This window comes from Heptranchias perlo, chromosome 17 (genome assembly GCF_035084215.1).
Source record: "Heptranchias perlo isolate sHepPer1 chromosome 17, sHepPer1.hap1, whole genome shotgun sequence".
Classification (NCBI taxonomy): Eukaryota; Metazoa; Chordata; class Chondrichthyes; order Hexanchiformes; family Hexanchidae; genus Heptranchias; species Heptranchias perlo.
The window spans coordinates 6,079,493-6,092,617 of NC_090341.1; the positions used below are offsets into that span (position 1 = coordinate 6,079,493).

The 13,125-nt window shown below is 46.9% G+C and overlaps 1 protein-coding gene across 3 annotated transcripts in view; it reads left to right on the top strand.

The window, feature by feature from the left end:
- Window positions 1-13,125, top strand: part of LOC137334008 (plexin-A1-like) — a 438,331-nt gene that overhangs the window by 368,177 nt on the left and 57,029 nt on the right. For all 3 annotated transcript variants that reach the window (XM_067998409.1, XM_067998406.1, XM_067998407.1), the window contains exon 20: window positions 8,981-9,215. In XM_067998409.1, coding sequence (XP_067854510.1) covers window positions 8,981-9,215 — 235 coding nt within the window. The remainder of the gene's footprint in view (window positions 1-8,980; window positions 9,216-13,125) is intronic.

Consider the following 13,125-nt stretch of genomic DNA (forward strand, 5'->3'; position numbering starts at 1 on the left):
GCGATCAGTAACTGGTGCTGGACCCGTACTCCAGAGAGCACGAGTTCAAATCCCACCATGAGCAGTTTGGGAATTTGAATTTTTAAAAAAGAAATCTGGGAATGAAGAGGCGGTATCAGTAAAAATGACCGTGAAGCTGTCGGATTGTCGTATAAAAACCCAACTGGCTCGCTAGTGTCCCTTTAGGGAAGGAAATCTGCCGTCCTTACCCGGTCTGGGCCGACATGTGACTCCAGTCCCCACACCGACATGATTGACTCTTAACTGCCCTCTGAGGTGGCCTAGCAAGCCACTCAGTTGTATCAAATCAACTAATGGCAACTAATGACGAGCAATAAATGCCGGCCTTGCCCACGTCCTGAGAATGAATTCATGATAAAACAACAGAAACCCTGGATATTCTCACTGTCCCCCCTCCCTAGCCCAGGGTTGGTGAGGTCGATTGTCACATCCCTATCACTGCTCCAGCTGAGGTCAACTCACTTGGAAGAGACCAGAGATTGTTTGTTGGGAGTGGGGGGTCAACGTTTTTGAAAGCTCAGTGTGTTTACCAACTGAGTCTTAAGAGGGAGCTGAAGGACACCCGTCGCAAGGGGGATTAGAACTGATGGTCGTGCCCAACTCAGGCCTGCTGATCTTCAAGCAGCACAGTCAGTCGGAGAATATGGAACTTATAAAGAAAGAACTTGCATTTATATAGCACCTTTCACAGCCTCAGGACTTCCCACCGCACTTTACAGCCATTGAAGTACTTTCGAAGTGAAGTCACTGTTGTAATGTAGGAAACGCGGCAGCCAATTTGCGCACAGCAAGGTCCCACAAACAGCAATGGGATAAATGACCAGATAATCTGTGTTTTTTAGTGCTGTTGAATGAGGGATAAATATTGGCCAGGACACCAGGGAGAGCTCCCCTGCTCTTCTTCGAGTAGTGTCATGGAATCTTTTACATCCATCTGAGAGGGCAGACGGGGGCCTTGGTTTAACATCTCATCCGAGAGATGGCACCTTCAGCAGTGCAGCGCTCCCTCAGTACGGCATTGAAGTGTCAGCCTAGATGATATGCTCGAGTCTCTGGAGTGGTGGGACTTGAACCCACGACTCCCTGACTCGGAGGCGAGAGCGTGAACCCACTGAGCCACGGCTGAGACTGTTAACTTATGATTGAGTGCTCCTCTGAGAGCAGGTCCAAAAGGTGGGATCAAAGCAGAGTGAGATGAATACTGTTTTCCTTCCCATGAGATGAAAGCACTCACTTCTGTGCGGTGCGGCATCTCAACGGTGCAAAGTGACAAAACTCGCTCGACCGAGGCTGTTACTGAGAGCAAGTGGCCGCCCTGGGACCTGGGCTCCTGACCGTGTGACTGGTAGTTAAACACTCAACAGCTTGACGGTGCAAGACAGTCAGGCCTGGGAAACCACGTCATCGGTCACTTTTAACTCTTCCTAGTCAATTAAGGGACTCGTGCAGCAAAATAAGCATTGAAGGAAGAAATGTTTCAGGTGGACGTTAAAGATCCCATGGCATTATTCGAAGAAGAGCAGGGGAGTTCTCCCCGGTGTCCTGGCCAATATTTATCCCTCAATCAACATTGAGTGTGTGTGTGTGTGGGTGGGTGTGTGTTTGGGAGAGAAGGGTGTGGAATGGGATAAGGTTAGTACCCTTCGACTTTGGATCAAATGGTCCAGTTTTTAACGTCTAGAGATTTCTAACGTGAACTGGGAAACAGGCAGCTGATTGACACCCCCACTTATGTCTGTATCTAAAAGCAGGTTCATCCATAAAAACTGCACATGCTGGGAATATAACATCAGAACATACCCGAAAGGTTGGCCTGTCTTTCCTCTCTCCTGGCCTGTGTATTTGCAACTCTGCCCCTTCTGTTTGAGGCATTCTATTCTCCTCCTCTTCAATTCCAAGTTGGATGACTCACATTATCAAAATGTGTCGAAAGGTCATGGGTTCAAGCCCCAATTCAGAGACTTGAGCACAAAATCTGGGCTGACACTCCCGAGAATGAATATTTAAAAAAATATATATATGCAAGTTGTTTTTGGCACTAAGAAATGGCTTTGAATCAACCAAGAATTGGCTGCGGTTATTAATGGTTTTGCTGAATTTCCATCAGCAAAGGAATTAAAACTGAAGCCTTGATCCCAGTCTCTGCCTGGTTTTAGACCCAGCGAAATAAGGCAACCATAAGAGCGGGAAGCAAAGTCTGTAAACTGTTGGGCGGTGGGCTCACTCTGTCCTGTTTGGGAGCACATACCGTCCTTTCTCTGTCCCATCACCAGGGAGATCCTAAGGAAGATGCCAAAAGCGGGGGGGGGGGGGGGGGAGGGAGGGAGTTTTGAGCAGGAGGATTAGCACCAACGTGGACAGGTTGGGCCGAACGGCCTGTTTCCGCGTTGTCATTGCTGTGTAACTCGCAATTTAGGGGAGCCCAGCATCCGGGAGCCAGCTCCCACTGGCCAAGGTAATTCAGCCCGGCAGCAAACTTACAGGCAAGCTAAAGGCCTTCTAAGTCGGCCACAAGCTGAGCGGGCGGTGCCTTGCTGGCACTGAATCCGAATTAGGACGACGGTGATGATACCCGGGTACAGAATCTTTCTCGCATCAGTAATTGTGAGGAGAATGGTCAAACCAACACTTGAGCGAGCTCACTCAAGTTAAAGAAAGAACTTGCTTTTATAGAGCGCCTTTCACGACCTCAAGGTACAGCCAATGAAGTACGGTCACTGTTGTAATGTGGGAAACGCGGCAGCCAATTGGCGCACAGCAAGATCCCACAAACAGCAATGTGATAAAGACCAGAGAATCTGTTTTAGTGATGTTGGTTGAGGGATAAATAGTGGCCCAGGACTCTGGGGAGAACTGCCCATTGTTTTCTTTGAAAAAAATGTGCCGTGGGATATTTTACGTCCACCCAAGAGAGCAGACGGGGCCTCGGTTTAACATCTCGTTCCTCGGTATTGCATTGTCAGCCGTGATTCTGTGCTCAAGTGTGTGGAGTGGGGCTTGACCCCACGACCTCCTTTGTGACTCAGAGACAAGAGTGCTACCCACTGAGCCACGGCTGACACCTTCCATGACTCAGTTAAATGAGTACTGATTAATGCTATCATTGCCTACTCTATTGTATTTGGGCAGATGATGCCCAAACAGGTAGATGGTGTAAGCATTGTTTGCTGATTATTATCCTCTGCCCTTTCTGTGCCAATGAATATTTTATACGGCACATTTTTCCAATTTTTTTTTTAAAGAGAGTGCGACACATCACGCGGAATCAAATTTATTCTTCTTCCGCATCAGCAGAACATGCCAAATTAGATCCATTAGGATTTTTCCTGTTATTGCAATGCTGAGAACCCAGTGACACACGGACAGGCAGCCTGTCAGGGTTGTAGGGAAGCACAGATCAGTCCTGATAAATGCTTAACCGTTTTGTGAAGTCATTTATTTTCTGCCTGAATGAAGCTGCCTCTAAACTCTCGATTAAAAATGGGCAATTTGCAAATCTACGTAGCACAGTGCACATTTTTAACTGTTCACTCGGCAATTCAATCAAAAGAAAGAGCGGTAGCCCCTCAACAAAAGTATGTTTTGTGCAAAAGTGATTGGATCTGTTAAGTGCGCTGCTGTCTACAATGTTCTGCATTTGGTGTTGATGCCTTGGATCAAAGGTTCCAAACATTGGGAGTCAATCAGGATTTTATCCATTCGAATCGCAAACAGTACGAGTGTCTAGGGATGGTTTTGTTCCATTGGAGTTCTGCACAGTATGAGTGATTAAGGAGAAGTTGGCTTCATTGGAATCCTATATAATTTGGGTGAATGAGAAAGGGTTTAGTTTATTGGAATCCTCTTCAATGTGAATAATTAAAGAGTATGGGGCGAGAAATTGGGCCGTCTAGCGCCCGTTGTTTTGGCGCTAAACGGCTTTTCAAAGTGCCAAGATGGCGTCTTGGCTGCGCATGCACGTTTCTAGCGTGACATGCGCTGGACGCCATCTTGGTATGGGTATTAGCACATGCGCAGAGAGCGAGCATTAGCATCAGGTAAAGTAAGGAGAAAATGGATACAATCAGTGTGCAGTCCCAAAATGGTGTCTAATGCTCCACTCAACGCACAGCCTTAACCGCGACCATCTGAACATGTCTTAGAGTGCCTAAAGGACACTATTTAAAGGGACCGTGCAGGATTTACAGGTTAGTTGCTGGATTATTGCTTCTGGCTGCTGATGCATTTGTAACTGTTTTTGGAGGTCTCCTGGACTAGGACGAAGGGACATAGCCTATATTTAGAGCCAGGACGTGCAGGAATGAAGTTGGGAAACGCTTCTACACGCAAAGGGTGGGAGAAGTTTGGAACGCTCTTCTGCAAATGGCGGTTGATGCTAGCTCAATTGTGAATTTTAAATCTGAGATTGATAGATTTCTGTGAACCAAGGGTATTAAAGGATATGGGGCTAAGGCGGGTATATGGAGTTAGGTCACAGGTCAACCATGATCTCATTGAATGGCGGAACAGGCTCGAGGGGCTAAATGCCACTGCCACTTGTTGCCTCCTGTTATGTGCCACCTCCTGCAAGAAAGCGGGACGTGTGTCTGGGTGATGTGCCTGTCATGGTTGAATAGCTGCCGTTGTGGGTGGGCGGCTTGCTACAGTGGCAATGTCTAAGGGTGAGTGGAAGCATCTGATTGGCAGAGTTGAGTGCTGATGGAGAGAGTTTGTTGGTACGTGGGTGATGGTGGGGTGTAGTGTGTGGAGCAGTGGATGCGGCTAGTGGTGTAGTTGGTAGGAGATGTCAGTTGACGGTTGACCTCACTCACCTTAACCACTCGTGCCAAAGCATCGAACTTCTTCCTGCACTGCATCCATGTTCGTGGTGCTGTGCGCCTGGCATTGACTTTGTTCCCCGCTGCCTCCTGAGCATATGTCTGGAGGGCCTCTTGCATGCCTGCGGATATAGGATGTCTGTCCCTCTCTTGCACCAAGGCCTCTAGTGCATCAGCAGAGAACCTTGTGCACGCACTCTTGTAGGCCTGGTACAAACTCAGATCGGCGGATTGGTGAGGTCTAGCATGCAGATTGGAGGATGTGGGATTTAGTACTGCACAACCTTTATTCAATGTTTCAACATAACTCATCAGTTTGTAAACATAGGGATGGGACCTGCATCTGTGTTTTACGTGTGCGATGTCTGATCTCCGTTCAGACTCCGTGCAGACAGCAGACTACTATTTTCAGCCAATAACAGGTACCGGCTACCTTTAAGAGATTTTAAGAGACATCCTCCCTTTAAGAGATTAGGGCTCCCCCTGCTGGTGGGACGTGCGCGTGTCCTTGAATCCTCGCGTCAGACCTGGTTTTTAACGCTGCTGTCAGGTCAGTCCTCAGGCCGGGCGAACGTCTCCTCCTGCCTGCGCGGGAAGCACCGGGCGCAGGTTAGCCACGGGTCGCGGTACCCGCGCCCGATTATTGGCCTCGTCCGATTTAACCCCCTAAGCATCTTTGGAATCTTCTGCAGTGGGAGAGAACGGGATGGGTTTTGGGCATTGGAATTCTTTGCACCCAGAGAATGAATTTTGATCCATTGGAATCCTGTGACTGAGTTATAATTATGCTGGGAATCAGTCAGGCATTTATCTGGAGCTGACTGGAGTGACCCTTCACTGAACTTAATTCACCCTAACAGAGCAGAGCAGCTATTTAACCGGAGGGAGGGGGATTCATTTTGAAATAATAGAGCAATTCCAGCTTAATGTTTAACAGGAAGTGGATCGTGTTAAAATCACACAGCCATAATGCCTTTCTCACCGACTGCCCGCTGGGAGGAAAGTGGTTCCAGTACAACCCAAATAAATAAATTCTTGCAGCGAGCTTAGACATACTATTATTTCTGTGTGTCCATATGGCGCTGTTTCCTCAAATGGTTTAATTAGTAACACAATTATGGGTCCGTAAGAGATTAATAAAATGCCATTTGTGGTTAGCTCTGGTTTGACGTTAATGCTAATTTTCTTGAAAAGAAAGAGGATTTTCAATTTCTCAGCCCTTCCAGTTTTTGGGTGTCTAACTTTGTTTGATTACGCTCCTCTGAAGAGCCTTGGGACATTTTACTAGGCTAAAGGTGCTATATAAATGCAGATTGTTGTTGTCGTCGCCTCTTCTGAAGGCGCTGTTGTCTCACAGGCGCTGGCCACACTTGATTATCCCACCCGAGTGACCATTCTTCGCATGTATAAGCATAGACCTCCCTAACAACCAGCCCGCACCCCCGAAATAAATTCTGCGAGGAGTCAGCTCCAGATAAACGCCCGACTGATTCCGAGCATCATTCTGATTCAGTCACGCAATCCCAATGGATCAAAGCAGCGGTAGAGGTGTCACTGACAGAGGCTGGCTGTTTGAACTTCATGACCATGCTTGCACTTTCTGTAGATGTTGGAACTTGTCCTCCTGTAAGCTGGACAATAAAATACGTTTAGCTGCCATGACCCTCCCCCGCCCCCGCCGTGGTTATCTCCAGTGTGTCGGTCCAGTCGAAGAAAGCTGACCCCTCCAAGACGCTCCCTGCTTGATGTACACGTGTGAAGGTGCACCGACTTTTTATAAGGGAGGTTCATTTCAGGAAAGCGTGGTTTGTGTTCTCCAAAAAGGAAAAGCTTGCATTTATATAGCATTTTCCAACCAATGAATTACTTTTTGGGGTGCGGTCGCTGCTGTTATGTAGGCCAATTTATGCACAGTAGGGTCCCACAAACAGCCGATGGGATGAAAGACCAGCTAATCCCGGCTTTTCTTCATGTAGTGCGACGGGATCTTCCACACCCATTGAACAGGCAGACGGGGCCTCAGTTAGACGTCTCATCCAAAAGTCAGCACTTCCTCCGTACTGCACTTGAATCTCACAAAGTACAAAAACACAAACACTGACTTAAATGCATTGGGAGTCAACTGGGGTGCACGAGATACGTCCCCTCTAACTGTGTCCTCATTTAACAGTGACTTTATTTTGGTTGTGAATCCTCAATCAGTTCCCAAATGGCTCGTCAGTCTTCTGGAATGTCTGGTCATCCATTTGGAGGAAAATACTGTTCTTCCGATGCTGTGCAGGAAACTTGGGAACAGGGGGATTATCGCAAGAGGTGGGAGATGCCAAACAACAAGAAATATTTCGAGGACCCTAAAGACTTGTGCTCCAAAAGTACAAATATTTCCTAAGTTCTCCAACCAGAATCTGAGATTGGCACAGAAATTGTTTATTATAAATGGGGTTTTTTTTTTTTGGTTTCTCTCTCTCATTTCCACACAACGCAAACTATCCCTGTCCAGATGGGTGACGAGGTAAAGGAAAGAACTTGCATTTTTACTAGGCTTCTGCCAATGCTGTTTTTATAGATGGCACCTTAAGGTGGCCCTCTCTCCGGTTTCTCCCTTCCTCACTGAAAAGAAGTCCCTAACTTCCTCTCACTCACCTACGATACTGTATCTGAGATTGGGGAACCTGGACACTGTCTCTTCACAGTTCGGTGCATTGGAATCCCAACGCATTGTCGCACAGGAATGAAGTGGGATCGGGGCAGTCTTCTGATCGTGGACTGAGCAAGGATTTTATTTCCCTGAGCCTGCGTGTGCGTAGCTTCCAACCTTAGCTGGCCCATTGAGGAGCGAGAAGGAACTGAAAGCCAACAGATCATTGAGTGATGGCATCTGATGGGCACTGACATGGACAGGGGACCTTTTCCTCTCCTTCTTGGACAAGATTTCATTTATCGAGCCAACCCCAATTAAATAACTCCCAGTGTATCTATTCTCCAGTGCGGTCATTGCTGAATTGATACCCTCCCCTATTGAGAAAGACCGACCACATCTGGAGCGAAGTTAGATTTCTCTTGAGGTGATGCCGTTTTTCCCCACGGTTCGATGCCTTGTCTGCGGTGGAGTCGCCGCCCTCTGCTGGCCATTATAATTGGCCTTGATACCACTGGGGTAAAGAGAGGAAGGGGAAAATCACTTTGAGACCCTTTTCCTCTTGCTTGTAAGTTTACTTGGGCGAGGATAGGACCGAGCTCAGATGTGATGCCCTCTACAGTGGAATAGTCTGGCAACACTTGCCACGGAGGCTCACATTGTTGACGCTGGCCATATGGGTGAGGTTTGGGAGAATGGCTGGTGCCAATCGTGCCACCTTGGCTCAGTGTTTGCACTGAGTCGGGAGGTCGTGGGTTCAAACCCCGTTGCAGGACTTGAGCACATAATCCAGGCTGACACTCCAGTGCAGTACTGAGAGAGTGCTGCATTGTTGGAGGTGCCGTATTTCGGATGGGCCATTAAACCTGTTCAGATGGGCATAAAAGGTCCATGATACACTTCAGAAAAAAGCAGGGGAGTTCTCTCAGTGTCCTGATCAACATTAACCCCTCAACCAACACCACCAAAAACTGATTAACTGGTCATTTACCCCATTGCTGTTTGTGGGACCTTGCTGTGCGCTAATTGGTTGCTGTGTTTGTCTGTATAACTGTGGTACTTCATAGGCTGCAAATCGCTTTGGGGCGTCTTGAGGACACAAAAGGCGCTATATAAATGCAAGTTTGTCCTTTGGGGAACTCTGCCCCATCTAAAGAAGGGAGGGGACAAAAGATGGATAGAAGTGGGTGAATTGAAGACCAGTGATCAAGCCTGTGCTCAGTGAATGGCTTCCAACCGTGACTCAAAATTGACCTTAACCCTGCCAGTAAACTGTTGCTTTGCAACTTGTTCTCAAAAATACATTTTTCCTCTTGTTTACAGTTCACAGTTAGTTCTTGGCTTAATATGGACGATAAACCCAGCCTCGGGCCATGTCTTAATAAAGACTGACCCCTTCTGCTGTTCCTAATTTTTTTTTTAATTTTACGAAGCAGAGTTGCCTTTGGGGCCTAATTGTTTTCTTTCTCTCTCTCTCTCTCTCGCCTTTTTTTCCCTCTCACAGATTAAGGTGGGAGGGCTGGAGTTCTCGCCAGGAGTGCTGCGCATCTACTCGGACAGCCTTCTCACCATGCCGGCTATCATCGGCATCGGGACAGGGGGAGCCCTGCTGCTCCTCATCATCATCATTGTTCTCATTGCCTACAAGAGGAAGTCGCGGGACGCCGACCGCACGCTGAAGCGGCTCCAGCTGCAGATGGACAACCTGGAGTCTCGAGTCGCTTTGGAATGCAAGGAAGGTAGGAACTACGGTCGTCGCCTTGCGGTGCAAACTGCCTGCTCCGTGTCACCGGGAAAATGTACCCCCGTGTAGGCTTTCAGGTGGAGGCCATTCAGCCCCTCAAGCCTTTTCCGCCGTTCAGTTAGATCGTGGTTGATTGGTATCTTAACTCCATTCACCTGCCTTGGTTCCGTAACCCTTAACACCCTTGCCGAACAAAAATGATCCCTGTACCTCTTTTTCTCTCTTTTGAAGGCGCAGACTTTTTTGCATAGAATTACACAGAATTTACAGCAAAGAAACAGGCCCAACTGGTCTGTGCCGGTGTTTATGCTCCACATGAGCCTCCTCCCTCCCTACTTCATCTCACCCTTTCAGCATATCCCTCTATTCCTTTCTTCCCTCATGTACCTATCTCGCTTCCCCTTAAATGCATGTGTGATATTCACCTCAACTACTCCTTGTGGTAGCATGGGTACAGTGTCCCGGGTACAATTCCACAGGCACTGTCTGCCCTCCAGTATATCGTCATGTTTGAACCTGGACAATGAGTCAAGGCGATTTGACTTTGGGGAGCATCACAGCTGAGCCCAATATGCACTTTCAAGCAGGGGTCCCCAGTTAGTCATCAGGCCCATTTTTACTCTTTCCAGTCCAGGGGTTTTTGGGGCCTGTTGTATTGTCCAACTGCTGGGCAGCTCAGATCAGGCGAACCAGTTTAGCACAGGGATTGAACCTGGAACGAACCTCGGGCTCAATATTACAACCTTAAAAAAAAATAAAGAAAGAACTTACATTTCAATAGCGCCTTTCATGGCCTCAAAACGTCCCAAAGCGCTCCACAACCATTGAAGTATTTTTGAAGTTTAGTCACTGTTGTGATGCCAGGAAACACGGCAGCCAATTTGCCCACAGCAAGGTCCCACAAACAGCAATGAGATCATTTGTTTTAGGAATATTGGTTGAGGGACAAGTGTTGTCTAGGATACCAGGAGAATCGTAGAATGATACAGCACAGAAGGAGGCCATTCGGCCTATCGTGCCTTTGCCAGCTCTTTGAAAGAGCTATCCAATTCGTCCCATTCCCCCTGCTTTTTTCCCCATAGCCCTGCATATTTTTCCCCTACAAGTATTTATCCAACTCTCTGTTGAAGGTTACGATTGAATCTGCTTCCACCGCCCTTTCAGGCAGTGCATGCCAGATCATAACAACTCGCTGCGTTAAAAAAAAATTCTCTGCATCTCCCCCTCTGGTTCCTTTGCCAATTTCCTTAAATCTGTGTCCTCTGGTTACCGACCCTCCTGCCAGTGGAAACAGCTTCTCCCTATCTACTCTATCAAAACCCAAATCAGAACTCCCCTGCTCCTCTTCAAATAGTGCTGCTCCAGGGAAACTAGGGAGGGACAATTATTGCTAGCCTTGCCAGCGACGCTGAATAAAAAAAAAAGAGCTGACTGCCTCAGATTGCTTCCTAAATCCTATTTTTATGATAGATTGGAAGGCAGTCTGGTTCTGGTTTGCTGTTAGCCTGTTAATAACATTTTTAAAAAGGAAAAAAAAATATTTTTGACAAAATATGCAACATGGTGTGGACAGAAAGCCCCAGAACTCTCACGTAATGAAGCTCTAGCTGGTGTGTTTTAGGGCTCGGTTGCCTTGTTAAATGGTGCGGTGCGATGTAGATGTTTCACAGAAAGGTGCCTCTGGATCTGAGAGACGAATCCTAATTGCTCGTTATCTCCACGGCTGGGTCCTTGAAGTCTCTGAACTTGCCAATCACGGGGTGTGGAAGGAAGGAATTGAGTAAGATGGAAGTTACCCAAAGCCTTTGGATCATGGAGAAATGGAGGAGACCCTAATTGGATCGCCTGTAAAAGGGTAGCTTTCTAATGTGGCTGCTCAAGCATTTAATTAAACATGGTAATAAAATACACTCTTAAACCAATTCCCTCTTTGAGGGATCTTCACTCTTTTTCCCACTCAGCTGTGGAAGGAGTTAGACTTCTCTCAGGCAACTAGGGATGGGCAATAAATGCTGGCTTTGCCAGCGACGCCCATATCCCAAGAATGAATTAGAAAAATACTTGTGTCCCTTGGTCCTTCCCTAAACTATCCAACTCAAAATACCCTATCCAAATTGACCCGAGTCTCATTATTATATCGACATGGGCTGTATAGGGTTGCCAACTCTGGTTGGACGTATTCCTGGTGGTTTTATCACATGGCCTCCACCGCCCCGCCCAGTTAAACACATTTTCCCACCCCCCCATCTCCAGATGTTTTTATAACTAATAAACAAAAGCGTTCAAAGAAAATGAGGGAAAAAAAACATTTTTTTAACTGCCACAATGATTTTTCTCCTGGGTTTTTGCTCGTAGTAGATTCCAGGAAATTAATCTTCAATTCCTGGAGACTCTAGGGCAATCCTGGAGGGTTGGCAACCCTGGGGCCATATAATAACTCTGTAATTTCTTCATTATAAGAGACCGACATGAGTACCCAACAAACTCCTTTGATAGGTTTTGGTTTTCGCAAAAGATTTATTTATTTATCACAATAAACCCCACCACTACCCAAAAAAAAAATGTGAAGTAAGGATACTGGCAGGCAAATCCTTCAGTGTAGACATGTGTCACAGGGCGAATTATCAATGATTCACTTCAGTGTGATGATAAAACCACAGGAGTTCAGCACTGGGGCAGAGAGAAAGCTTGGGTAATGCTAGTAAAAATTAGGTGTCTGTGCATCCTTATCAAAGGGGGAAAAGATGAAAGCTTTCTCTTGAGGATTTATGAAGCCTGCGGGTCGGCCGGATGTTCGAGCTGAGCCTTATCTCAACCGGCTACTACAGAAAGGATCACTTCTCCCTGCAGTCATGGCATAGATTTCCCATTTTACTTATCTTCCCCCTATAAATTCCATCTCCTTTTCATTAAAACCTGCTGTTTTGGATAGATTTGCTTCTGAGTGAAGGACTGGGTTATGGCCTTTTTGTTTCTAATTCGAGGCAGCAAATTAAAATTACACTCTGCACTTCAAGTGTGGAGAGTTCCATCTTTCCTTCTAAAAGTGTGCAATCTATATTCATAACCGTGCCGTGGGCTCACATTCTTCTGATGTTTTGACCTGCGTTCAGTGTTAGGCTCTGTGTGCCTCTGAATTCCGCAGGATTTTCCAACTTTCACGATATACCTGTGCGCGCCTGTATGTTTTTCCTTTGCTCCTTGAAATTAATATTCAGTGACTAAGCGGCGATTATTCGGGTAGCTAGAACGGTGCTTCAGTTCTGGTGATTTGGAAAGAAAATAATGTGCATGGAAAATGAGATCTGGGGGTTCCTGATTGACAATAAATTGAAACCATCACTCAATACTTGGTGGCAGTGAGTAAAGAAAATTATAACAAAGAAGGAACGAACTTGTGGTTTATATGGCGACTGTCACAACCTCGGGATTTCCCAAAGCGCTTTACAGCCAATGAAGTACTTTTGAAGTATAGTCACTGTTGTAATGTAGGAAACGCAGCAGCCAATTTGCGCACAGCAAGATCCCACAAACAGCAACGTGTGATAATGACCAGATCATCTGTTTTTTTTAGTGATGTTGGTTGAGGGATAAATATTGGCCCAGGACACCGGGGAGAACTCCCCCTGCTCCTCCTAGAAATAGTGTCATGGGATCTTTTACATCCACCTGACGGGGCCTCCGTTTAACGTCTCATCCAAATGAAGGCATCTCCGACAGTGCGGCACTCCCTCAGTACCACACTGGAGCGTCAGCCTAGATTTTGTGCTCAAGCCTCTGGAGTGGGACTCGAACCCACGACCTTCTGACTCAAGAGGCGAGAGTCCTGCCCACTGAGCCATGGCTTAAATTTGAGACATGGCATGTGGTGAGTGTAACGTGCTCGGGAGGAACAGGTGACTTTG